Genomic DNA, 27,629 nt, shown 5'->3' with positions numbered 1-27,629 from the left:
TGGCAGTCCATATGCGTTGGCCGATAGTAATAGACAGGTACATGTGCTTCATAGGTGGCCTTTGCCTCCGCGTTCCCATGTTGCGCTATGAACTGCAAAACAACACATGCAGAGAAGTCAGAGTGCTACTTTCTTGACTATGCACCCTGCACCAGCTCCAGGCCCCAATCCCCATCTTCCCCACCACCATGAGGCTGTGCTCACCTGCACCTGTGCCTCGTCCCAGTGATCCATCCTGAGTGACTTCACCTTGCTGATGGATGGGATATTGCGGTGGATGCCAGAGCAGCGCAGGCAGATGAAGATTCCCAGGCTGCAAGAGGCCCAGTCTGGATCTGCAAAAAGAAGACATGAACTCAACAATAGGCAAGGTTGAGGCTACAATAGTAGATTTGAATTGGGGCAAGAAATACTATGGGCCCGACATTCAGCTGGTGACGGGCAAACACAGATTTTCAATGCTAGGATTGTTAACATCTATGCTGATATTCAGCACTAACCGGTTAACTTTTTAGCGGTCAAAGGTAGGCCTGCTATTTAAGTGGCCTATTTTGAGTGCTCAACATAGCTAGTTTGGCATTGAATATCTACGCCTAACCATCTATGTCACGTGATTACAGCTGGTTAGTGGCTTACTGATTATCGCTCGCTGAATATCTGCGGTTAGACCAGTTCCAGGCTGGTTAAATAGTTTTGAATATGGGGGGGGGGGGGGGGGCATATAAGTTTACACTCATATCGTCTGAATCTAGGTGCAAGTATTTACATCAGCTCTATGGCTGGAATAAGTTCTGGCACCTAGTCACATATGCACATATATATCGGGTTATGTTAGTATTCTATAACGCAAAGTAGGTGCCAACTTTCCTTTACAGAATAACCTCCAACTAGGTGCCCCTTTTAAAGAATTACTTTCCATGAGACAATGCTATAAACTAGATCTAACGTTTACATGCATAAGCTCCTAAAAAGAATAGCCTGTCCAGGAAAACCCTGCATCCTCATACATCCTTTTCTGGGTTAAAATGAATTTCTTGCAATTAGCAGGCTTTTTAAAATATGACATAGTAACATATGTAGATGACGGCAGAAAAAGACCTGCACAGTCCATCCAGTCTGCCCAACAAGATAAACTCATATGTGCTACTTTTTGTGTATACCTTACCTTGATTTGTACCTGTCCTTTTCAGGGCACAGACCGTATAAATCTGCCCAGCACTATCCCCACCTCCCAACCACCAGCCCCACCTCCCACCACCGGTTCTGGCACAGACCGTATAAGTCTGCCCAGCACTATCCCCGCCTCCCAACCACGTCCCGCCTCCCACCACCGGCTCTGGCACAGACCGTATAAGTCTGCCCAGCACCATCCCCGCCTCCCACCACCGGCTCTGCCACCGAATCTCGGCTAAGCTCCTTAGGATCCATTCCTTCTGAACAAGATGTGTCCTGCCCTCTGATGTAACTTCCTATTTCCACGAAGGTGGGACACAGTGAGGGAAGGGCTGACCCAACCAGGCGATTTGCTTCTTTACAGCACAGCAGATGTGAGGCACTTCACAGATTTTTTTTAAAGGCTGGGTAACGGGTGGCAGAAGAGGGTCGTCTGTCGACAGAGCTGGTAGGCAGGTGGGGACTGGGTCGGGGAGGGGGGAGGCTCAGATGGGAGAAGGGGACTGGGACTGGATCTGGGGGGGCTCAGATGGGAGAAGGGGTCTGGGTGGGGTGGGGAGGGGCTCAGATGGGAGAAGGGGACTGGGTCGGGGAGGGGGGGGGCTCAGACGGGAGAAGGGGCCTGGAGCTAGAACTGGGGTCTGAGAAGGGGGCAAGAGGGAGAATGGGGCCATGCCTGGGGCAGGTGGGAAAATGGGTCTGGGGCTGAAAAGGGGGGCCCTAATGCAAGGCATGTAGATGAAGGGGGCTGGAACTGGGGGCTGAAAAGGAGGGTATGTGGGATAAGGGGGCTAGTACTGGAACTGGGGGCTGAAAAGGGGCAGGGGCTGAAACTGTGAGGACTGGGGGCTGAAAAGGGGACAGGGAGAAGTGGCTGGGGCTGAAGCTCGGGACTGGTGGGAGAAAAGGGCTGGGGTTGAAACTGGGGGCTGAAAAGGGGACAGTGAGAAGTGGCTGAGGGCTGAAGCTCTGGATTGTGGGAGAAAAGGGCTGGGGCTGAAACTGGGGACTGGTGGGATAGTAGGGCTGAAACTGGGGGCTGAAAAGGGGGGCAGGTGAGAGATGTAGGCTGGGGCTGGAACTGGAACTAGGGGCAGGTGGGATAATGGGGCTGGAACTGGGGGCTGTAAAGAGGGGGCAGAGAGAGAGGGGGGACAGATCCTGGATGGAAGGGGGAGCGAGAGGGAGGGCAGACCCTGGATGGGAGCGAGAGGGAGGGCAGATCCTGGATGGATGGGAGAGGGAGGGCAAATGGTGGATTGAAGGGGCAGAGAGAAAGGGCAGACAGTGGATGGAAAGGATAGAAAGGGCAGACAGTGGATGGAAGGGGGAGAAAGAGAGGGCAGACAGGCAGATAGTGGATGGAAGGGGAAGAGATAGAGGGCAGATTTGGATGGAAGAGAGAGAGGGCAGACAGTGGATGGAAGGGGCAGGGAGAGAGGGCAGACATTGGATAGAGGGGAGGGCAGGGGAGAGAGGAGAATCACTGGACATGGATGGAGAGGAGAGCAGGAGAGAGAGGAGAATTGCTGGACATGGATGGATGGAGGGGAGGGCAGGGGAGAGAGGAGAATTGCTGGGCATGGATGAATAGAGGGGAGGGTGGTGAGAAGAGAATTGCTGGACATCGATGAATAGAGGGAGGGGAAAGAGGAGAATTGATGGACATGGATGGAGAGGAGAGCAGGGGAGAAAGGAGAATTGATGAACATGGATGGAGGGGAGGGCAGGGGAGAGGAGAAATTCTGAACATGGATTGCGGGGAGGGAAGAGAGAGGAAGGAGATGCACATGGATGGAGGGGAGAGAGGAGAAATGCTGGATATGGATGGAGGGGAGGGAAGAGAGAGGAAGGATATACACATGGAGGGGAGGTGAACAATGCTGGACATGGATGCAAGGGATGGGAGAGAGGAGAAATATTGGACATGAATAGAGGGGAGGGAAGATAAAAGAAGAAGATGCACATGGATGGAGATGAGGAAAAGGGGAGAAAAACTGCACATGGATGGAGAAAATAGATAAAAGCTGGATCCACTGTATATCTCCTCCAGTCAAATCCGCAGAGGACCCAGCTTTTATTTATGGATGTAGGGCAAGAAATGAAGAAAAAAGGAGGAACAAAGAAATAAATGGAGTTAAGAGAAAAGATAGAACAATTTCCAGTTGATTTAACTTTAATTGATTTAATTGAGGTATGTTTGTGTAAAGACTCTCTATCTCTAAAGTGACTAAAATCATATCTTTATTAGGTATTATAGTATTCAAATATTGATCATATCTGCTGAGTCACGTACATATGATGGAATCCGCCTGGCAAAAGGTCATAGAAACTTATCTACAAAAATAGAGAGTGATTCCAATACTGAACCACATGCAGATACAATGGGTCTGCCGGGTGGAGAGGTGAGAGACTTATGTATTTTGGGGAGGATGTATAGTGTGGGAATGACTGGTTCTTCAACTGTTAAAAAATCAGCTTCTTTTGATGTAATGTATTGGGCTTCCCTACCTAATGAAACTAACGAACAAATTTCTTTTGAATGATATGAGTAGGGTCATTCTTAAGTACTTTATAAAAAGTACGATCTTCTAGTTGTCTATTAATTTCTGTAATATAATCATCTTTATTCATAATAACGACAGCTTCCCCTTTATCCGCCGGTTTAATAATAATACTGCGGTCATTTTGTAGGGTCTTGACTGCACTATTTTCTTCTTTTGTCATATTGTAAAAGATTCTTCTGTTGCCCTGTTATTCTAATGATATAATATCATTAAGAACAACAGTCTCAAATGCTTGAATTAAATAATGTGTATTTCCTGGTGGGAGCCATTTGCTATCTTTTTTGACTATCAACGAGTCTGTTATGTTATCAGTTTTACCTTTAAAGAAATCTATTATTTTTAATTTCCTAATAAACTTATAAAACTCTAAGGTACAATTCGTTTTAAACCATACAGCCAGTTTCTACGTTTATGCAGATTGTGTTCTGACCCCCGCACATCGTTCAGAAGAATCCGCAGCCAAGCAGGGAACTCAAACTCCCCACGGGAAAACACAAGTATAAGTGATAGTGGGATGTTTGACCACGGAAATTCAAATCCTGGAGACAAGAATCTTAAAAAGCTTGTTTATTGATGAAAAGACTCGACACAACTGTTGTGTTTCGGCCGTCAGGTCTGCACCAGGAGTCTATAAAACATATATATGCAAATAAAGAAAAATTAAGTAAAAACATAAAACATATATGATAAAAGACCACAGTAAGCAATAACATATGATAAAAAACAAAATCAAAAGATAAAATGTGGGAATAACATCATTTGCTAAACGTCAAAAAATGTGTTCACATATACAATGTTCTCATAAAGTGCTAAATATTGCAAGATCAATGCGTACAACAGAATACATATAAATAATGAATAGAATAGGGACTAAACGTACAAAGTATATGAATGAAATATGCTTTGTACGTTTAGTCCCTATTCTTTATTTGCATATGTATGTGTCGAGTCTTTTCATCAATAAACAAGCTTTTTAAGATTCTTGTCTCCAGGATTTGAATTTCCGTGGTCAAACATCCCACTCTCACTTACACCTGACCCCCGCACATATCATCTCAGGTGTATTGATATGACAAGACATTTTCAAGAGAAGGGGTATCCACTTAAACATATTAACAAAGGATTTCAGAGGGCATCTGGTTTATCAAGATCTACTCAGTTACAACCAGTTAAGAAGAAAAATAATGATAAAATTGTATGCACTTTACCTTTTAATCACATGTCCAACCCTATTATGAAAATATTAAGAAAACATTGGCATTTGATACAAGGAGTTTCTTCCTTCACTAATAAAGAATTACTTATAGCATACAAACGGGAAAAGAATCTCAAGGACATGTTAGTTCCATCAGCATTACATAATGAGATTGCAACATTAAGGAGTTTACCAGTTGGACATTTTCCCTGTGGATCTTGTTCCGTTTGGGACATTTTCCCTGTGGATCTTGTTCCGTTTGTAATGTTAATATGAAAACTACTGTTTTTCATATTCCATCTTCTAACAAAATGATATATCTTAAAGAGTTCTCAAATTGCAAGACCAAGAATATGCGGTGCTTTGTCCATGTGGTTTGGTGTATATAGGGAAAACTAAGAGAAAATTCAATACTAGAATTATTGAACACAAGAGTGCTTTAAAAAGGAATGTACTAGAGAAACCACTGGTGGAACATTCAAGAGATTTAGGACACAAATTTGAAGATTTATGCTTTTGTATTTTATTTGTACACAAACAGAATTGGAGAGGTGGACCGATTGATACCGTCCTTTTAAAGAAAGAACAACAATTTATTCTTGAATTACAGACTTTACATCCCAATGGTTTAAACATGGAAATAGAGCTATCTGTATTTCTTTAAAAAATAGGCCACATTTTTTAAAATAAAAAATAGGACACGTAAAATACATTTAAAAAAAATAGGACATGTAAAATATATTTTATTTTTTCAAAACCATAGGACACGTAAAATATATTTTATTTTTGAGCTTTCATTTTCAATTTTCAATGTTTTTTTGTTGCAACCCTCTTTTATCTTGTCTTACATATGTATACTGTTTAACTTATGGCGACAAGCTCAGTATATTTTTATATATTTTTTTCTTATATTTTTACATTGCTCTTCGACAATTGACCAGTACATAACGAATTACTAGTTCATTAATATTTATTAATATAAAATAAAGGGGGAGGTTATGATTTACATACTGTCTGATTACTATTGTGTTATACCCTTTGATCAACGTGGTGCTGAGTTTGTCACCTAAGTTTTTTTTTATATTTGTTACATTTATTGTCTTAATTAGGAGTGGTCTTACTTAATACACTGAGAAAGTTTGAATAACGTTATAGACCAGTTTTATATAAATATTTTTTATTGTCGAGTAAGTTTATGACGGCATTTGGAATTACAAATAACATGTGGATCGTTTGTGTGGATGACCCAGTATTTTATTAATTTGATTTTTGAAACCTTCCATTTTTCCATTAGATACTTTACATATTTTATTATATGCTTTTACGGTTTTACATTTTGGCACGTTTTTTCAACTTTGACTTGGTACTGACGTATATAAGGATTCTATGCAACTTCCGTCGTCTTTTCCAGTATTATTAGCGGAGCGTCCCTTGGTGATTAGACACACAACAGTAAGTGTAATTTTGATTGTAGTTTTTATACTGTTCCATCTTTGTTTTTTTAATTTGTGGCCCAGCGTCATCAAACCATATGGTAATGCATGGTAGCTGGTGGATTTTTCGATAAGGCGAATAGAGTATTGAATAATATAATAATTGAGAAAGGCATATAGGATCATACTTTATGCAAGATGAATCACTCGGGAATGAAGAGTAACTCTTTGACTTGTATTTATTTAGGGACTTGCTGAATGTGCTGGTTTTTCTTTTATGAGTATTGTGAGTATTCAATTTCTAAATCAGACAAGTTTTTACTTTGTTTTCTGTTTTTATTTTTATTTTATATGTTATTCTGATTTATATATATTTTTTATATTTTTTAATATGTATTTTTTATATTTTTAATTAGTTGTTCCTATCAGAAGGTTTTCATTCTAGGTACGTGTCCTATTTTTATCATATAATTTTTATCATACAATATTATAATATGTTTTGATAATATTTTATATGTTTTGATTGCTTGTTATGATACAATATGATTATATTTTATGTTTTTAGTATTTATGTTTTATATTTATATGTACATGTTTGTATAAGTGTCTCTAATGGGATATAGTTACATTCAAGACATGTGTTGATAAAAGCAACCTTATGCATATATATTCTTCGTTTAGTTTTGTAAGTGGGTATGGTGACGTGGTGAATGGTTCTCTTGATAATGAAAGTATTTTGATTAGTGATATATTTATTATATTTATTGTTATATTTATTAATATTATTTACATTTTTATATTATGAGGATTATTTATGTTCATATTGTTTTTTTTTGATTATGTATGATATATTATATTACTATAATTGTTTTTATATTATTTTATACTTGTAATTTTATGTGTTTGTCTATTTTAGCACCTGACACAGCCCCTTTGGGCGAAATACGGCCTGTATCGAGCAATTCTCTGGTATATGGTATCATTAATAAAATCTTTACATGCTATATTGATCTGCTGGTTTATTTTCCACGTTGGAGTTTGCAGATTGTTTGCCTTGTTGTTTTTTGGGACCTTCATTTTGTCCAGGCAGAGGTAATTTGTATTATTTGACACCCTCTATCATTTTAAAATATTGGTGCCTATGGCTGAGACACTAGAAAGGCATTCCTAGCCATTCAAGCACAGGGGTTTCAGATATGAGGACAGTACCAGACTGAATAGTGAGTTTTGCCCTTTGAAATCCTTCAAGCTTAAGCCAGCACTTGAGCTTCATGTTGAAGTACATGTTGAAACCTCAATCTGACAAATGGGCTTTTGGGGCCACTCAGCGAGGACTACTTTTGTGAAAGGATCAGTCTGGGTAGGCAGAGAAAGGCAATTGACCCAAGGCTCTCATTGCCTGACCTGCAAAAACATGCTTTCTTCCACTGTAAATAATCTAGACACCAGTGTTTTTTTCTAAAAGTCACCTTTACTAGTGCTTCTACAAACAAGAGACGGACTCCATACATAAAGATGGCACCAGAAAAAAAAAACATTTTAATGGAAAAACAGAAAAAAAGTGGGATCGGTTTAAATGGAATGGTTCTTTCTAAAATTAACTAGTATGGCTAATCTTATGCTCTTATAGATAGACATTGGGAAGCCACTGCTTTCCCTGGGATTGGTAGCATAGAATGTTGCTACTATTTGGGTTTCTGCTAAGTACTTGTGACCTGGATTGGACACAGTTGGAAGCAGGATACAGGGCTAGATGGACCCTGTATGGCTATTTTGTTTTGTTGTTCTTAACCATCTTTGTTCAGTTATAGTGAGACAAGCTATTTCCTGGTTCTGTTGGTCAGCCATAGTGTAGGCTGGCTCTTTTCTCTACTCTTTAAATCTAATCCTTGCTTCTTCTCTTGGGTCTTGGGTGGACACACCTTAGTGTTTCTCTAAAAGATAATAAAAACGGACACGCCACTCTACTTTTAGTTTTGATAACTGCTTGCAGAAACAATGCTCTGAGAATGGTTAGAGGTCTTCCCCACTTTGATTCCTGACACATTTTTATGATATGATCTTATCACATGTTCTTTCACCATGAACAATGAATAGATATAGTCGGGTGTTTTTTCCTTATTCACTCATGTAGAATCATTCTCGTCCCTTTAGTCTTCGGGTTCCACTTTCACATTTCCTCCTCTCACTAACAATGCCTTATTCCCTTGTTCTACTGTATTAACTACTACAGTTTATTTTTCATTTGCACCTTCACTCTCTTGACAACAACCATCTTAGTTTCTTCAGATAATGCTGTTGTCTTTCTCTTTCTGTGATCTTTTAGTTTTTGCTCTTACATAGTAGATGATGGCAGAAAAAGACCTGCATGGTCCATCCAGTCTGCCCAAGACAAACTCATATGTGTATACCTTACCTTGAATTTGTACCTGTCCTTTTCATTGCACAGACCATATAAGTCTGCCCAGCAGTATTTCCCGCCTCCCAACCACCAGTCCCGCCTCCCATCATCGGCTCTGGTACAGACCGTATAAGTCTGCCCTTCCATATCCTAGCCTCCCAACCACCAACCCCTCTTCCCACTTCTTTTGAAACACTGAAATCGTTTATCATTTATTTATTTTGCTTTACCGTCACTTATTGCCAAGCAAATCAGAACGGTTTACAGTGCAAATCTTACAATAAAATCATAAAACAAATTAAATTAAATTGGGAATGCCATTAAAAGACAGGAAAGAACAAACAAATCATCTACTCCTGAGAACAACAAAAACAGTCAACTCACAAGCCAATCATACATAATATAATGCACAAACCTATTTGGAACAAACTAGGAACCTGTGCAGCCTACCCACTAAGATACAGTAACTTGAGATGATGAAAGCTAATTGATAATAATAATATGTTTTCAGTGCTGTACGAAAAAGGGCATATGATTTTTCTAATCTAATCAGTTGTGGTAAAGAATTCCACAATGCAGGAGATAGAAAAGAAAAAGCAGACATGCGGGTTGATTCCCATCTGACTCTGGATGGTGGGGGTAAGACCAATCTATTGTCTGTTAATGAGTGAAGAGTATGAGCAGGTGTAGATGGGATAGTCAAAGCTGCAAAATAAGATGGAGTAGCATTGTGAAGTGCCTTATGTGTCAAAGTAAGGACCTTAAATTACACTCTAAATTTGGCAGGGATCCAGTGGAGATCATATAAAGGGACCAGATAAAGATCATATGGCCTATCCAGTCTGCCCATCCATACCAATTGCTAAATTCTACAATCCTTTCCTTTCCCTTAGAGATCCTCTGTGCTTGTTAAATGCTTTGTTTCTGAATTCAAGAATCTTTGACTCCACCACCCTTTTTGTAAAGAATTATTTCCTTAGATTGCTCCTGAATCTTTCTCCTTTCACCTTCATCCTACGCATCCTTAATCCAGAGTTTCCTTTCAGTTGAAAGCCACTGCAGACTCTTTTAATTCTTGCTTTTCAGTACTTTCCTGACAAAGATTTGTTGCATCGATCACAACAGGACAAAGTCCAATAGAACTGCTTGAGTCACCGTCATAAGGCTTGGTTAAATCAATTACGTTTGGGCAGATCTTACAGAGAAGCATGATAAGCTATTCAGGAGCATTCATCCAAGGAACTGTGAAATTCCGGAAATGACAATACAATTTCTGTGCTAAACTACAGGTCTCTTATTGAGATGATCAGACCCATTTCATACGCTGCAAGAGTACCTGACATAATGATCTGATATACTTTTCTGTGACCTTGAGCCCCAGAAACCATAAGGAGAGTTAGCCTAATGGTTAGAACAGTGGGCTAAGAGCCAGGGGAACCAGGTTCAAATTCTTGAGATGTTGGGCAAGCCACTTAACCCTCCATTACCTCAGGTACAAACTTAAGGGCCCTTCTACTAATGCTTAGTACATGTTACATGGTAAGAAGCCCATAGGTATAAAATGGGCTTCTTAGCATTTAGCACATGCTAATTCCATTAGTGCTCGCTAAGCTTTAATAAATGGGTCCTTTAGATGGTGAGCCCTCAAGGGGTAGAAAAATACCTCCTGTACCTCAATGTACACCACTTTGATAGCTCTTGGACTTACAGGTAGTATATAAGAAATAATAAAATTAAGAACAATCTGTAATGTCTTTCCTTGCACTGTTGTGAATACCAAATCAAATAGGTAAATCGTCATAGAACCATCATCAGATGTATAAATTAAGTCACATATGCTAGCTAAAAGCTGTAATGTTGTCATCACCAACCATTAATGCAACTGCCCAAATACTGCATGCTTGTATTCTATCCTAAGCTAATATCACTCTTAGAGAGAAGTAGTACTACATACAGGGTCGACATTAGTGGGTGGCAAAAAGGCAATTGCCCTGGTGCCCTAAACCTGCCTCAAGCTAAAGGAGGCATAGACTGAAGGCCTGCTTTTGGGCCCTCTCCCTGGGTTTTGCCCTGAGCCCTGAATGTCTAACACCTGCCCTGACTATATATTCAGCCAAGAATGAGTACTAGATTGAGTTGCTAGATGGTAGGCAAGTCTATGAGAGCTGGGAGCTCAATGTACTGTAAACCCCCTGGTCGTGGAGCGGGTATTTACAATAATTAAAGAAATAAATATATAGGAATGTCACAGTTTCAAATAGGGTTCCAAAATAAACTCCACGCAACCAAGGGATTTGACAAGAAAAATATTAAATATTTTATTAAATGGTAAAATACATAGAAACATTTGGATATGTTCCTTAATGTTGGTGTAATATATGGTAACATATATTAAATGTTTTTTCCTGGGGCTCTGGGGGGGGGGGGGGGGGGGGCTGTTCCAGGGTTTTGGTGGATGCTGCTGGCTGGAGAAGGTTTAAAGTTAGTTTGTGAATTTTTAATGGAGTTAGCTGAAGAAAGTGTGAGATGTTTCTTAAATGTGGTTTTATTTTTCAAGAAATAAACCATGATTAGGTGGGGATTGTACTTTAAAATGTTCCTTTCTGTTTTGGGTACAAGTCAGGTTAAAATTGACTTTGAAATTCTCTGTATAGGAAGTTTTGCATTTACTATGGGGGAGGGAGATTCTAAACAGATCAGAGAAAAAAAAACCCCAGTCTTTAGCTGACAAGCTGATTGGTTGAGTGATGTCAGGTGTTCCTCTAGTGGGGGCAGTGTTGCCAGGTGGGCGGTTTTACCGCCCAATTGGGCGGTTTTCCGCGACCCGCCGCGGGAAATTTTTGCCCGCGGCGGGTTGCGGTTTTTTGGGCTGTTTTTTCGGCCGCGGGGGGGCGGGGTTAGTGACGTTTTTGGGCGGGGTTAGTGACATTTTGGGCGGGGTTAGTGACGTGGGAGGCGGGGCCGATGACGTGGAGGCGGGGCCGGTGACGTGGGAGGCGGGGCCGGTGATGGCGGGGGCGGGGCCGGTGACATGGGAGGCGGGGCCGGTGACGGCGGGGGTGATGACGGCGGGGGCGGGGGTGATGACGCGGGGGTGGGGGTGTCAGGGGCAGGGTTTGTGTTTGGGCGGGTTTTGGGCTGTTTTTTGGGCTGGATTGGGCTGGAAAAAAATTTTCCACCTGGCAACCCTTGGTGAGTTGCTAGGGAGACTGGTGAGCTGAAGACCAGGGCTGTGAACATGGAGAGTGAGACAGAAAGAAACGTATGCTGAGTGTGTGAAATGTAAGAAATAAAAGTATATTTTATGAGTTTAAAGTGAAATAAGTGACATTGAAAAAGGGTACTTTGATATTGAAAGTAAGCTGAGGTGAGTGAATGTTCCAGTATAGCCCTGAATTTCCAGATATAAGTGATTTACCATTTTAGGGTGAGAGAGGCTTTGATTTGTGGTGGGAATTGTAGCGTATAAGGGTGTCAGGAAAAAAGAGTGTAAGGATTTTAAGTAAGACACAGGGGAAGGACTGAGAAGTGAAGTTGATATTTGGAAAAAGAAGCCATTAAGCTGTGTCAGTGGGAAAGGTGTGTTGTTGGTGAGAGTTCTGAGTTCAGTACAGGGTTTGGAATCAGACTGCAGATTAAAGAAAATCCAGCACTGTTTTTGTATGAGTATGCTGTATTCTCCAGATTGATCTGATAGCTGTGCAGGGAAATGTTATGTTTATATGTGAAGTCTGTGAGATGCAATGTTGAATCACCATTTGAATATGGAATGGGTTACTGTGTGAGATCTCTGAATGCAGTGTGAGGCCTGATGGATTTTAGAACAGGGAATCAACAGTGAGAAATAGGTTTTGTAGTGAGAAAACCTTTAACCTATTTTATTTCAATTAGAGAGTGTGGCCACAGTATTGAGAACTGATTAATTGTCACCAGAGTGGAGTCCGTTCCCGGACAAGCAGGGAGTTTTAAGGGCTTTGCTTCCATTTATTTTCTTTATAAGTGAGGTTGTAGGAAGAAGAATTCTGTAGATCATCCGCTGAAGGATTTCCAGATGAGCTCCAACGCAAGAAAGACATCATCTAAGTAAATTCAACTACAGCTAAGTGACATTGCCAAGGGTGTTGAACAGAATATATTATTTATTTCACAACATTTTAAGGGAAAACAAAGGAACAGACCATCAGATATTAAAACTCCATGAGATCCCTGCAAAAACACCAATAGTGCACACAAAGAGACCAATTTTTACATCAGGAAAGAGAATAACCACAAATATCTGATTTTGATAAAAGACAATTTAAATACTTATCTGAAAAGGTTCTTTTCTGCCTTTTTAGGTGAAACAGACAAAGTATACATGTAGTTCTACATTTGAATGTTGAATATGTTATTACAATTCTATTAAGCCTCACACTAATTGTGAATTTGAATGAAAATTTGCTTGCATTTGTATTCAATAAAGAATAAGATAATTTGTAAATCTGAAGGTGCGGTTCTTCCAATTCAGGAACAAATCCTAAATTTAGCTTCTTTTCCTCCTTTATTCTTTGAGCGTAAAGGACGAGGTTAGTTTATTTGTTCCACTCCCTCGGCTGTGAGTGTGTGTTCCCTGGATATTGGCCACGACTACAACAATCAGGTATCTGGGAGCACATCAGTATAGTCCAGCCGAGAGGGGTGGTAACATTGGTACCAATTGTTAAAGTTTGCTAGTATTAAATTAAAATAGTGCAAGGTGTTAAATACTTTGTGATAAGTTACAAAGGCAATAAGATGTTCAAAACTACAATTAGTTACCAAGACCCCGACCCCACTTCTGCAATAACATAAAACATCCCAAACATGTACACAACCCCAATTATTGTACTCAGATCTGATATATATATATTTTTCAATTTGTGTGCATACAATAATGTTACCGGTGTATCAAATCTTCACTAGCATCGCTGCTGTCTTGCGTTGGGTACCTTGGTCTTCTCCACATCCACGTCTCCTCGGTTGGCGAGGTCAGCTCACCAGCTCAGGAACTCCAGGATACCTACTGCTCTGACTCAAAAGAACTCAAAAAATGAAAATCCTGACTCCCTGTGCTCGTTGTGTGTGCTAACCTCAATCAGTATTTTCTCTGGCAAGGGACCTTGTGGGCTAACTAAATTCAAATAAAAAGATAAGCAAGGGAAATTCCTATCTAGCCCTCCCAATACATGACCCCTTTTCTTTTATTTTGTTATACACCCTCTACTCAAACTGATGGACTGCTAAACTAAACCCCCTAGAGGCAGGCCCTTAACTACAGGCACTCACAGGGCTCGAGGCTTAGGCTGGGCAGCTCCTTCCCCTGGGCAGGCTCGCTTAGGTGTGGACACTCAAACCAGCAGGCTTCTGTGCTGGATCCTCCTGAGGCAGACACTCACGCTGGCAGACACTCTAAAAAAAGTTCCTTTGGAGTCTGGGCACTCAGTGCAGGGGGGGGGGTCTCTCTGTCTCTCTCTCTTTGTGGGGCTTCTTCTCTTTCCAGATAGGCATCTTCTTTACAGGACAGGCAGTCACACGGCTGGCTTTCTCCTCTCTGGACAGGCAAGCACACACACGGAGGGATGCGCTGGGTGGACTTTTCTAAGATTCAGGGCCCTTGCCATGCTGCTCTCTATTCAGCTCTGCACTGCTCCCAACACGTCTCAGCTCCCCAGTGTGGTCCCTCTTCCTCCTCTGCTTCTCTCTCTGCCTGAAGAATGGCCTCTGTGGCTACTGCTACAGCTCCTCTTCTTGGCCCCAGCTTGCCTGTTCCCCTGCAGCTCGGCTCCTCTTTTGCCCCCGGCTCGCTCCAGACCCCCTTCTCCTCCTCTGTTCCTGTCTGCTTTGGTGCCCAGCCCCTTACAGGACTCACCCGTTCTCTCTCTTCATCTGGGGCTCGTCAGTGGGTCCTTCTCTTCCAGCCTGCAGCTGCCTCCTCTTGCCTGAGCCAGTGGCGTAGCTACGTGGGGCCTGAGGGGGCCTGGGCCCCCGTAGATTCCAGCCTGGACCCCCCCTCCCAGGCGAACCCACCCCCGCCGCCGCCTACCTTCACTTTTGCTGGTGGGGGACCCCACTCCCCACCAGCCGACGTCCTCTCCGTCCTGCTCCTGCCGTTGCATGCATTGCTGACGTCCTGCACGTACAATGTGCAGGACGTCAGCAATGCATGCAACAGCAGGAGCAGGATGGAGAGGATGTCGGCTGGTGGGGAGTGGGGTCCCCCGCCAGCAAAGTGAAGGTAGGCGGCGGCGGGAGGGGGGTCGGAAAAGACATGGGGGGGCGGCAATGGCGGCGGGGGGGGGGGCGGCACCGGGGGGAGGGCTAAAATGTGCCCCCTCCCCTCGGGCTTTGGACCCCCGTCCCAAGGAAGTCTGGCTACGCCCCTGGCCTGAGCATGTCCTTCTCTGCCCCAGCTTGCAGGACACTCCTGCCTGGATCAGATCTTCTCCTCTCAGAGCATATTTGCAGCCTCCTCTCTTTGCCTGGCCTTGCCTTTCTCTTTCCCAGGCTGCCTCTGGGCTGCTATTCTTTTTCTGCTCCACCCCCTCCTGTCCCTTGGATTGGCTTGAAATGCACGCCAATCTATGGGTCAGGCTGCCTCCTGCCAGCTCATTGGTCCAAATTCATGCCCTTTAGCAGATCCTGGCTCCTATTGGCTGCCTTCCACTCTGCCCCTCAAGATTGCCTTACATGCCCCTCAGTCTCCCAGCTTTCCCTGGGGCCTCAGACAGCCAATCAGAAGCCTTGTAACAGACTTCACTGCACATCCCCCCACAGACTTACAAACTCATAAAATTTAAACACACCTCTGGCATCTATGGGCACCTGAGTTCTTAGTTTTATAACAGTGCTAGAGCATTTTAAATACTTTAAACCTTTTAACTAAAAGGTGTCAGTGCTGTTTCTGGGCTGCCCTGAGACCTCTGTACCTCCCTGTCCTCTGCAAGATGCCCCCCTCTCATTTGCAGCATTGTTTCATTTTGGTTTGGTTTGGTTAGTCTTCATTTTCAATTTGGCGGCAATGTCATTAAGAGTGTACCCTCTGTGCAAATAGTGTGTACTGACATTAGCAAACACAAAAATGTCAGGTTTCTGCTGGTCGTTTTCATTTGTTAACAACATGGGATATGTCATTGACATTTGCTATGCCATTACAAATGAAAACCCATCCCTAGAATAAAGCTGTATTAGTATAAGTTCTGAAAAGAACAGTGTAGTGGGTCTCAGATAGAACAAAAGGCAAAGCCCAGGATCAGAGGCCCACTACACTATTCCTTTCTGTTCTGTTTGGCTTGTGTCGCTGTTTCTCTCTGGTCTGCTGCTTTAGTATTCTTTCTGTCTCTCCTCCTTATGGATGACTGAAGTGCTGTGCTCAGATTTGAGGTACAGGCCTACAGGGTCAACTCTGCCTTTATAACAGTGGTCTGCATTGTTTTTGCTGACTTGGGGTAGTATGATCAAATTCAAGTCATATATTCTAACTTTATGAGGTAGATTAAACAACTGAAACACTAATAATTGTTCAGTTAGCTGTGTTTGTTGAAACACTTAAGACAGAAGCAGGGCCGCCGAGAGACTGGGCCGGGCCCGGGACAAGGCCACCCTGGGCCCCTGGCCCCGCCCCCTGGGCCCCGCCCCCACTGCCACCCCCCCAGGTTGTCATCGCCCCCCCCGGAGGGAGGCCCAGCGCCACAGTCCCACCCGCCTCCGCCACAGGGCCAGACCCCTTCCACCCAAACCCCCGCCAGCAGAAGTGCTGTCTTCTGACTCCGGCGTATGCGGCCCACACAGACTCGCTCCTCTCAGCTGATCTTCGCTGTACTCTGCAGGGTTTCTGTGCATCTGACGTCCTGCATGTCAGACGCACAGACGCCCTGCAGAGTACAGCGAAGATCAGCTGAGAGAAGCGCGTTTGTGTGGGCCGCACACGCCGGAGTCAGAACAGAAGACAGCACTTCTGCTGGAGGGGGTTCGGGAGGAAGGGGCCCGGTGGCGGGTAGAACTGCGGCGCCGGGCCCCCCTGGAGGTCCGGGCCCCGTGAATTTTGTCCCCCCTTTCCCCCCCTCTTGGTGGCCCTGGACAGAAGAGCTACCTAACACCACCTACCATATGTTAGAAATGCTACAGGAGACATGTCTGTTCAAACTGTGGATGCAGCTCACAGACTGGTTCAGACAGCCTCTGGGCTGCTATGTTCCAGTCAGTTCCCTTCTGGCTCACAAAACTAAAACCGAGTCAGCAAATACGTAAAAGCAAAAGCCGAGAGGCCCTGAGCAAGCATGAGTAATGATGGTGTGACTCAGATCCAGATGTGTGAATCAGTAGAATAGTCCCTCCTCCTGCCTAACTGGACTGTTCCTCATACTGCACAGCTCTAGGTCTCGTACAAAAAGTGTCCCTCACTGAAACTTTTCAAAGGTGGAAATATGAAGTGCCTCAGTGGTACCAGAGTACTGGAATTAGCTAAAGGAATATGCACTTCCCTGATTTACTGGAGAAATGTATGCTACACTGATAACACTGAAAAGGCTCATTATCAAAAGAGTGCACACTGCACTAATAACATTATCAGTAACCAATGCTGTACTGATAACTCTAAGAGCCTGGCTCACTAAGGGCCCTTTTTACAAAGGTACGCTAGCATTTTTAGCATGCACTAACCATGTAGATGCCCATGGAATATTATGGGTGTCTATATGGTTAGCGTGTGTTAAAAACACTAGCACACCTTTGTAAAAGACCCGCTAAGACTTTCTCATCAAATTGTGTCCATCAATGGAAAAAGTCCTTAATGACTTGGACCCTACAAAGTCACATAGCTGGGGTAAGTCATTGCATAACTGGATGGGGTACACAAAATTCTGACATGACGGGCAAGGCTGGTGCTAATGGGATTGGAAGGAGTTAGGAGTTTAAATCAGATCTCTTCCGGCAGTTGCATGGCTCGGTCTTGAGAACAGTCTCCATGAGGATTTGCAGTAGGTCTAAGTTCTTTCACAAAGGGTGGGACAAGAGTGTCAAATTCTGAACCCCTCATAAGAGCCAGCACTGTGGTTCTGTTAGTAATAATGATTTTGTGAATGGCTATAACTGCATGAGCTGATGCAGGATATTTGAGATGTGAAATGGGGGATGATATCCTCAAGTTGAGACCTGGAATATAACCAGTTAGGGACTGTGTGTGATATTGTATAAAGCTTGCTAACAGACTTTTTGTCTGAACACTATATAATAAGTTATGACAGGCATATCTACTAATCTAAGGTGAACTGTTACATGAAGTTACTGGCTCAAAAAAGGAAAGCTGAAATAGTTACTTTTAAAGTTGTGCCTGTAGATTACCAACCACACCAGAGAAAGGACTCTAATACACTATTAGTACTATTATATCTCCTAGAAATACATTTACCACTTGTTTTGTCCTCTCATCACCAAAAGCAACACCAGATTCCCCTCTCATCATTATAAACATTTATGCTACAGCTGTGTCCTCCCCTGACCTATGTTTTTGTAATCACTTAATTAAAAAAAAATTAGAGAGCAGTTAATTCTGATTCTTCAATAGGTAAACAAACTAGAATACACATCCTTTATATAACTACAGGCTTCCAATCACTTTTTCTGCATCCCTGAATTCCTCTACAAGTCGAAGTTCTATCTCCATCACACTTATCTCATCCACTGAGAACCTCCACAGTATTCACACTTTCATCCTTTGTAATGCCCACGAAATGCCCATTTCTCTGCCCATAACCACGCCTCTTTTTGCCTGCACTTATTGAAATTTAGGCACACTGCAATACAGAATGCGCTTGGAGATTTGTGCACGTAAATTCTAATTAATGCCAATTAGTGCTTATTATTGGTTGTGCTGTTAATTGGCTCAAAAGCTAATCAGTGTTGTTAAGTTATGTGCGTTGTTATAGAGTCGCCTAGATTTCCGTACGGAAATCTGGTCGCACTATATAGAGAATCCGGGAATATATGCAAGTACTATTCCTGGCCCTAGTGGGCTCACAATCTAAGTTTTTGTACCTGGAGCAATGGAGGGTTCATTTTCAGATTCTTAATTCTTCATTTAAATTAGATCCATTAAAGTAAATGAGGCAAACACTCATAGTGGGGTTTTCATTCATTTTCAGAGAAACTTGCTTAAAACTTAAGTACATAAGTACATACGTATTGCCATACTGGGGCAGACCAAAGGTCCATCAAGTCTAGCATCCTGTTTCCAACAGTGGCCAACCCAGGTCACAAATACTTGGCAAGATCCCGAAAAAGTTCAAGTGTCAGGTAGAGAGGCACCAAAAGACCTCAACACAATACATAACAACAAAATAAAATATATTATACATACAACAAAAGGTAATAGAAGAAGCAGATGGAGGAGTAAATAGGACAGGGATTCCAAGTCCACTTGTAGCAGTTCCTGCGTCTGCACTATATCCAACGGGCTATCGCACGAGCAGGCCTAAGGATAGGGCTAAAGTGCAAACGCCAGTCTTTAAAAATGCATTTCTGACCTGCATTTAAGTTTCTGTATGAAGTTCCAACTGTAGGTCATTCTCAAGTGGGGAGCCATTACTTCAAATGTAAAATACTTGATTGATTCAAATCTTACAATAGTGTAAGATGGGACCACAAGACGGTTGTGATGTACAGACTGTAATCTACAATCGGGGGTGTAAGGAATTAATAGGATAGCAAGAAATGTGAGTAATCCAGGAATGGAAAGCTCTGTGTTTAAGCATTTAGGTGTCCTTTTACTAAGGTGCACCGAAAAATGGCCTGCGCTGTTGTAGGCACGTGTATTGGACGTGCACAGGTCCATTTTTCACCGCGCCTGCAAAAAAGGCCTTTTTGGGGGGCCAAAAATGCACGTGTGACAAAATAAAAATTGTCACGTGTCCATTTGGGGCCTGAGACCTTACTGCCTCCCATTGACTTAGCGGTAAGGTCTCACGCATTAACCGGGCGGTAATCATCAGCGGGCATACACTGCCGATTACTGCCCGGTTAGCACCATGCGTTAGAAAATAAAAAATATTTTCTGCCAAGCGTATCAGATGCGCATTAAAAAATGGAATTACCGCAAGGTGGTAGTTCCAAATTGATGCACGTTAGATGTGCGTAGGCGCCTACACTCCTTAGTACAAGGACCCCTAAGATTTTGAGATGATTCGAAATGTCACCAGCAATCAGTGTACTTACTTTAGCTGTGACTTGACATGATGGGATTATTTGCTCCCTGAAAGTAATTTCATAGCAATATTTTGTACCATCTAATATATTAAAATTGAATTTGTCAAAGACCACATGCCTGGGTGTGGGTAATATTTCTCTGGAACAGCTTAAGATAGGGTATAAGATCATCCCTTGAGTAGATGAAGTTAAAAGGCTGGGGGTGATCATTAAAAAAGAAGGGTTAGGTCAAGAACAGATTTCTAATAGTACTAGAAGGGGGTGGGGGCGCTCTGTAAGTTAGATTGAATAGACAATTACAACCTTTCCTAGAAGTTTGGGTATTGTGGATGGTTATATACTGTAACTGGGTCACCCTTCCAGATGGGACCAAGGCTGCCCCTGCTTAGTTTCAGCTGATTCTCATGAGCTGAGCTCTCCTGTACACCTCCTGGATCAGACTGGCATCCTCTCACTCAGTCTCTCCCTCCGTTGGTCAGGGTCAGAATAGCCCTTAGTTTCTTTCTCCACCCACTTCCAGAGACCTTAACACACTCAAAGTTCTTAGAAAAATCCAAGGCTTTGTTGTTCAAGCTTTTTCTCCTCGAGTCTGAGCCAAACCAGCCACTTCCATACACTCCCCCTCCCCTTCTTCCCCCACTTCCTCTTTATTGCATTCCATCTCTTCCTCCTCCCTCATTTCCCCCAGCTGTATCTCATTCTCTGGCTCAGAACTCATCTCCCAATCATTCACTTCCCCCTCCCCCTCATGGGAGTCCAACTGACCCTGCAATGGCTTCTGGGGAGAGTAGTTTTTCCCCTGAACTAAAGTAGAGGAGTGTGGTAGCCGTGTTAGTCCACTCTTAAGGTTATAAATAGAAATCAAACAAAATAAAACATGGAAAAGAAAATAAGATGATACCTTTTTTATTGGACATAACTTAATACATTTCTTGATTAGCTTTCGAAGGTTGCCCTTCTTCCTCAGATCGGAAATAAGCAAATGTGCTAGCTGACAGTGTATATAAGTGAAAACATTCAAGCATTACTTGACAGAGACAGACACCTTAAAACCCTGACTGAATCCTTCAAACAGAAGGGCTACAACCCCAAAATAATCTCCAAGAATATTGCCTCCTCCCTCAAAACACCCAGGGAGAATCTGCTACAGTACAAAAAGAAAAAATCCACAGACAGAATCCCGCTTGTAGTGACATACAATCCAGAGCTGGAAAAACTGAGGAAAATCATAAGAGATCTACAACCTATACTCCAGGAGGATGAATTACTGAAAGAGATATTCCCATCCCCACCAGTACTGGCCTTCCGACAGCCACCCAATTTAAAACACAAGCTAATCAGAAGTAAACTTCCTTCACAGACTGAAAAGGAACAGAAGGGCACACTTCCCTGTAATTTATCCAGTTGCAAACTATGCCAAAATATTTCACAGGACCCCAAAGTCATCCACAAAGGAAAGATATTCAACATAAAGGGATCTTTCACTTGCTCATCTTCCAATGTGGTATATATCATTCAGTGTAAAAAATGTAATGAAGGATGCTATATTGGAGAAACAGGCCAGATGCTCAAGACAAGATTCAATTTACATAGACATCATATGAACAATACTGGTGCCAGCAGGGTTCCCACGCCTGTTGGTCAACATTTTACAGTACCAGGACACTGTACTAGTGATTTCACAGTGAGAATCCTCAAAGGTAACTTTAAAACCATACAAGAACGTAAGACCTTTGAAGTCAGAATGATTGAATATTTTAACACCCAACAGAAAGGACTTAACAAGGATCTGGGGTTCCTAGCCCATTATAAACCATAAAGCTGTATGTCTCTGTTGATCACCCTCCCCTCACCTATCCACACCCACCCTGTTAGAATATCAATGATATGCTTTGATGTCCCCATGCATACTTCCTACCCACCCCCCTCCTCCCACCCTGTCAGACTGTCATAGTAATGCTTGAATGTTTTCACTTATATACACTGTCAGCTAGCACATTTGCTTATTTCCAATCTGAGGAAGAAGGGCAACCTTCGAAAGCTAATCAAGAAATGTATTAAGTTATGTCCAATAAAAAAGGTATCATCTTATTTTCTTTTCCATGTTTTATTTTGTTTGATTTCTATTGATCCCCTGAACTAGAGATTTCACCGGTGGTTTGGCCACCAGAGGGCAAACTGCTCGCTTAGCAGGGCAGAATGAGGAAGGACGCTGACTTTTAAAGGAACAGTCACTCCCCTTTCTTCGTCCCAGCACTATAGATTGTTCACAATACGCACTTTTGTTAAGTATGTTGAATTATGTTTATGCTTATTATTAAAATTTTATATACCACCTGGCTTAAACGAATCATGGTGGTTAACAAATACATAACAATACAAATGAAAGAAAATAACTGCATATAAAAGAAAAGACTTAATCGTAATCATATAAGACCATCATTCTCATATATAGCAACATCCTTATAAACAAGAGCAATGTGCTGTATTTAGGGCTTACTGACAGACTTTTAAAACAATAGCAGAAAGTACAAATAAGGTGGAAAGATTTCTTGCAGCTCATTGTGATTCTGGGTAAGTCACTTAACCCTCCATTGCCCCAGGTACAAATAAGTACCTGCATATTCTATGTAAACTGCTTTGAATGTAGTTGCAAAAACCACAGAAAGGTGGTATATCAAATCCCATTCCCTTTCCTTTCCCTTTACGAGAAAAAGTAGATGGGATAGTGCCCGCCCTTTATTTATGTTTCAACTATTTTATTGACACCTCCAAATATGATACATCACAATAAAAATGGTAGTATTACAAACCAGTTACAACGTACAGTGCGTAAACCATCCAACAGTTAAACAGGGTCAAACTTTATTGATTATTCCCCCATTCTTTTACCCCCACCCCCATGAAAAGCACAGCTACAGGAGCACAGTGAATATGTATGATGCACTGAGACATATATCCAATCATAGTTCTCCATGTATCTGAAACCACCCATTTACTCAATATCCAGTCTCTGTCAAAAGAAACGTCTGATGAGCGAGAGATAGCAATACATGTCCATGGTGCCCTGTGACAGAGCTAACATACCAGATCCCACCATACCCATTAGCCCCCAAACCCTCCGGTTACCTCCCAAGCCTACCCCTAAACTACTCCCTCTTCTACTCCCCCCTACCTCCCCCCTCCCAGCAAGCAGCAAACAGTCCTGTCTCACTCTTCAGCTCCAGGCAGCCCATACTTCTCCCCCTGCCTCCCTTCCCCGCCCTTTATTTAAAAACCTACACTGGTTACCAGTTAAAGAACAATGTTTAACATGATGGTTCTGATATACAAGTTACTTTATTTGCAAACACCAGGATGTTTACTTGGTGTAATTCATCAGTATGTACCTAGCCAGACGCTTAGATCCTCTACTCATAGATTACTAGAAATTCCGCCTTTAAAGCTTTGTCCCAGGGTGAAGGAGGAATAAAAGTTTTACGGCTCCTTTTACAAAGCTGTGGCTACCAATTAGCAATATGCGAAATGCGCAGAAGCCCATTCTATTCCCATGGGCTTCTTTGCATTCAGCGTGCCGCTAATGGTAGCGCAGCTTTGTAAAAGGCACCCTTAATGTACTACGACCTTATTTTTGGAATAAACTACCCCATGATTTGAGGGATATGCCAACTCTAATTTCATTGAGGAAAAGTTTTAAGATGTATTTTCTTCTAAATATGTAGTATTACCTGTAATTTAGACACTGAAACTTCTGGCTATTTTTCTTCTTTTTTCTATCTTAATTATTTTATTTTCAATGTAAACCACTTTGAATGGATTAATCTACAAAAGTGGTATAAAGCCCAATGATGACGATGATAATAGTGGATGTATTTACACCTTGACACAATATATTGTAATAATCTACTCGACTTGGAGTCAAGGCATCGATCAACATATGATTAGCCTTGGTAGTTAGTACTGCGTGAACAGATTGAACCATCCAATATCCCTTTTTACAACTGAGAAATTTTAACAAAGGCCCTTTTACTAAGCAGCACTAAAAAGTGGCCTACGTTTGCCCCAGCATGGGTCTTTCCCGTGGGCTATGGCCACTTTTAGCACTGCTGGGAAATGGCTGAGCTTTCTAGTTCAGCAATAACGGCCACACACTAATTTTCCCATTAATGCACGAGCACTTACTGGTGGCAGTAAGGGCTCATGTGCTAACCACACGATAATCGATTAGCGCATGGCAATGTACCTGTGCTAACCGATTAGTGCACAGAACACCTGCTCTTCACCTCCAGACCCGCCCTAGTGCTAAAAAATTAAAGCTGTTTTTTAGCATGTAGGTAGCACATGCACATGCAAAACCTACCATGGGACACCTGACTGCAGCCCCCTGGTAGTGCATTTTAACCTGTGGTAAGCATGTGTTAGTGCTTACCGCAGCTTCTTAAAAGGGCCCTAAAATGAATCTTCTCCTTCCTCATTAATCCATTTTCTGGGAATTTAATTGTACCAGAATTTAATAGGACCTCTTAAGTGAAGTCCACAGTTATCTGCATACAGGTAAACTTGCACTGGGCCTCATTACAGCTTTTGATGTGGTGGACCACCCTCTGCTGCTGTCCCAGTTTGCCTTACAGTATTTATTTATTGGGATTTATTAACCGCCTTTATAAAGAGATTCACCCTAGGCGGTGTACAACAGGTACAGTTTAACATAAAACTTACAATTTTGTTAACAGCATAACAATAGTAAAATAACCAAGAATAAACATAAATATAATAAATGAGGTAAACTTGAAGACAGTAAATTGAAACCTAACAATAGAACTACTGTGAAACAATATAAAAAATATACACATTTAACAGCACTGAAATTCAAATACCAGAGATATAATACGATGTCAACATAATACTAATGATACATCTAATAAGCATACATTAGAACATTCAAATAGCATAGATATGATGCTAAAGTAAGCTGCTCTTACTTTTTTCAAGGCAAAGTTTTAACATGGATTGAGCTTGTTCTAACATACCAAAAAAAAAAAAACAGAAAAAACCGATGCAGCAGTACAGTAGTTCAGATCTTTCCCATCTGTTCATACCTGTACAGTCTCATTTAATTATTCAGTATCTAGCCAGTATCTTTTGCATTGTGGTGTCCCCCAGAGCTTGATACTTTTCTGCTTGATTAAATCCCTTTGAATAGTGACCTCAAACTTAATAAAAGAAAATGATCACAGCTAGTAATAAAAGAAGACAGTATTCTTCAAAACTTTCTGTGAGCTTTGTTTTTGCAGCTTCAACAGTGTGTAAAAAACCACAAAGCTGAAGAGAATGAGTGAGGGACCGCTACACATGGGAAGGGCCATGCATGCTCAAACTTTTGCTTTAAGGCTGTTCTATCCTGGTGCTATCAGATGATACCACCCACTTGTATGCCTGATTCAATTCTGCTTATCAACAGAGAAATAAAAATACAAAGCAAAATAATATTTCATCAGGAAATGCAACAAAATAAAGGGCTGGTTCCAATTAAAAAAAAATTAGAAAGGGCTGGGAAATTATGGCTCAAAACGGAAGAGCAAATGCCACACTTTCGGCTATCATTCAGTTGAGTAAGGGGGCATAACACATTTCCATTTAGAAACAATCACTTCATATAGCCACCAATAAAAGATTATTCATCAGACTCTTATGAATTAGAGTATACTTAAGTTCAACACAACACTGCAAAAGTGGTAATTTATAACTAATTATATTGTTAATTTGTTCCACCATATTGCTCTAAAAAGGTTTGCATTTCACTGAATCCCTCCACCTGTGTTTCAAGGTGTCCTAAAAGAAAGCTGGAATATTGTAGAGAATATTGTACTGTGTGCCAACAGACATTGTGTAGATAGATGATACACATGGAGGCATATTTTCAAAGCACTTAGACTCACGTACATAGAGGGTCATCTTTGATAGTTCATCTAAGTCGGACTTTGGATGTTTTGTGCTAAACGTACCAAATCCGAATAGATTTTGAAAAAGAAAGATGTCTTATCTCTTTTTTTTTTTAAATACCATTTCGATCAAGGTTTTGTGCTTTATGCATTTATCTTTTTAGGCCATTTTTGGAAAAAATAAGAAAAACCCGCACAAGTTAAAAATGTACAAAATCAAGCCATTGGGATGTAGGAGGGGCAGCATTTTAAGCAGACTGGTCCCCCAGATATCCCAGGAGAGCAACAGGTTACTCTAGGGGGCACTTCTGTGGACTTAATTTAAATGCTCCCAGGTACATATCTCACCGTTGCTCTCTTGTCCGCTGAGTCCTACAAAACTCACTGCCCCCAAATGTACACCACTACAAAAAGCCCTTATGGGTTACGGGGGCACTTATATGTGGGTACAGTGGGTTTCTGGTGAGTTTTGGAGGGCTCACAGTTTCCACCACAAGTGTAATAGGTGTGGGGGGGGGGGGGGGGAGAGATCTGGGTCCACCTGTGTGCAGTGCACTGTACCCAGCACTACACTACTCTGGAGACCTGCATGCTGCTCTAATGGACCTGGCTATAAAATCTGACACTGTCATAGAGGCAGGTGAATACTATTTTTATTTACATTTTTGGGGGGTGGGAGGGGGTCAGTGATCATTGGGGGGAATAAGGAGGGGGTCATCCCTGAATCCTTCCAGTGGTCATCTGGTCATTTAGGGCACCTTTTTGTGTCATATTCATTAGAAAAACAGGTCTAGAACAAAACATTGAATGTTTTGCCCCGGATGTTTTGGTTTTGTTCCACTATGGCTGTAAAACATCCAAGTGTTAGGCACGCCCTAATCCCACCTTTGAAACATCCCCACCATGCCCCCTCATGATTTGGATGCACTGCAGATGAAATGCATAGACAGATGTCTGCAAAACAGGTTTCAAAAATACCAATTTGGAAGTTTTGAGATGAAATCTGTCCAAATGGTGCTTTATCACACTTTTTGGATGTTTTTCTCTTTCGAAAATGAGCCCCATTGTCTGAATGCAAATCAGAGATGCCCTTCTATACCTCAGACTTCCAATTGTTTTTAGTACGTGAACTTGCCCTTATTATCCCTAAATTTTAGCTGACAATTTTTCTACCTTGGTCCTGCTCTCTCCCATTTGTTTTCTCTAACTATCCTCACCCTCCTCATCTCCCACTTAACATAGTATCCGCATCTCAGTTTTCTGAGGGCATTGGAGTGACTTGTCAAAGCCCAGTCATAGAAAAGCATGGGCAGAATGTAGAAAAGCTTTTGCATATTCTCACTTGGCTCCTGTCCAAGATGATTACCAGCTTGTTCAAGCATACCTCTAGGCTCCATATCTTCAGAAAAGAGGAAAGGCAGGGGATGGGGGGCTGCTCACCTGGTGCTCCACAGTCTGCACAGGTCTTGTTTTCGCTTTTCTTCGCAAGCTCTTTTAGAGCTCTAACAGTTCTGATCTCTTCTCCTGCCATGGTCTTGGCCCACTAACACACGCCTTGGTCTTATTCCTGGAAACTGATTCTAGAAGCTGGTCAGCCACACACACCACCAGATTGCTGTACAGATGAAGTGAACATCACTAGGCAGACCAAGAAAAGAGGATATCTTTGGGCGTACGGGAGGGAAGTGGTGTGATTAATCG

The 27,629-nt window shown here is 42.1% G+C and overlaps 1 protein-coding gene across 1 annotated transcript; it reads right to left on the bottom strand.

The window, feature by feature from the left end:
- LOC115459360 (arf-GAP with dual PH domain-containing protein 1-like) lies at positions 1 to 27,629 on the bottom strand (the record flags this gene model as incomplete). Its single annotated transcript, XM_030189198.1, has 3 exons — positions 27,369 to 27,629; positions 205 to 335; positions 1 to 92 (listed from the first exon to the last, which is right to left on the bottom strand). Coding segments are annotated over exons 1-3 (314 nt in total), but the record flags the coding sequence as incomplete, so codon positions are not given.

This window comes from Microcaecilia unicolor, unplaced genomic scaffold (genome assembly GCF_901765095.1).
Source record: "Microcaecilia unicolor unplaced genomic scaffold, aMicUni1.1, whole genome shotgun sequence".
Lineage (NCBI taxonomy): Eukaryota > Metazoa > Chordata > Amphibia > Gymnophiona > Siphonopidae > Microcaecilia > Microcaecilia unicolor.
Note: the sequence above shows the minus strand (reverse complement) of the source record. Positions and strands in the feature narration are given on the sequence as shown.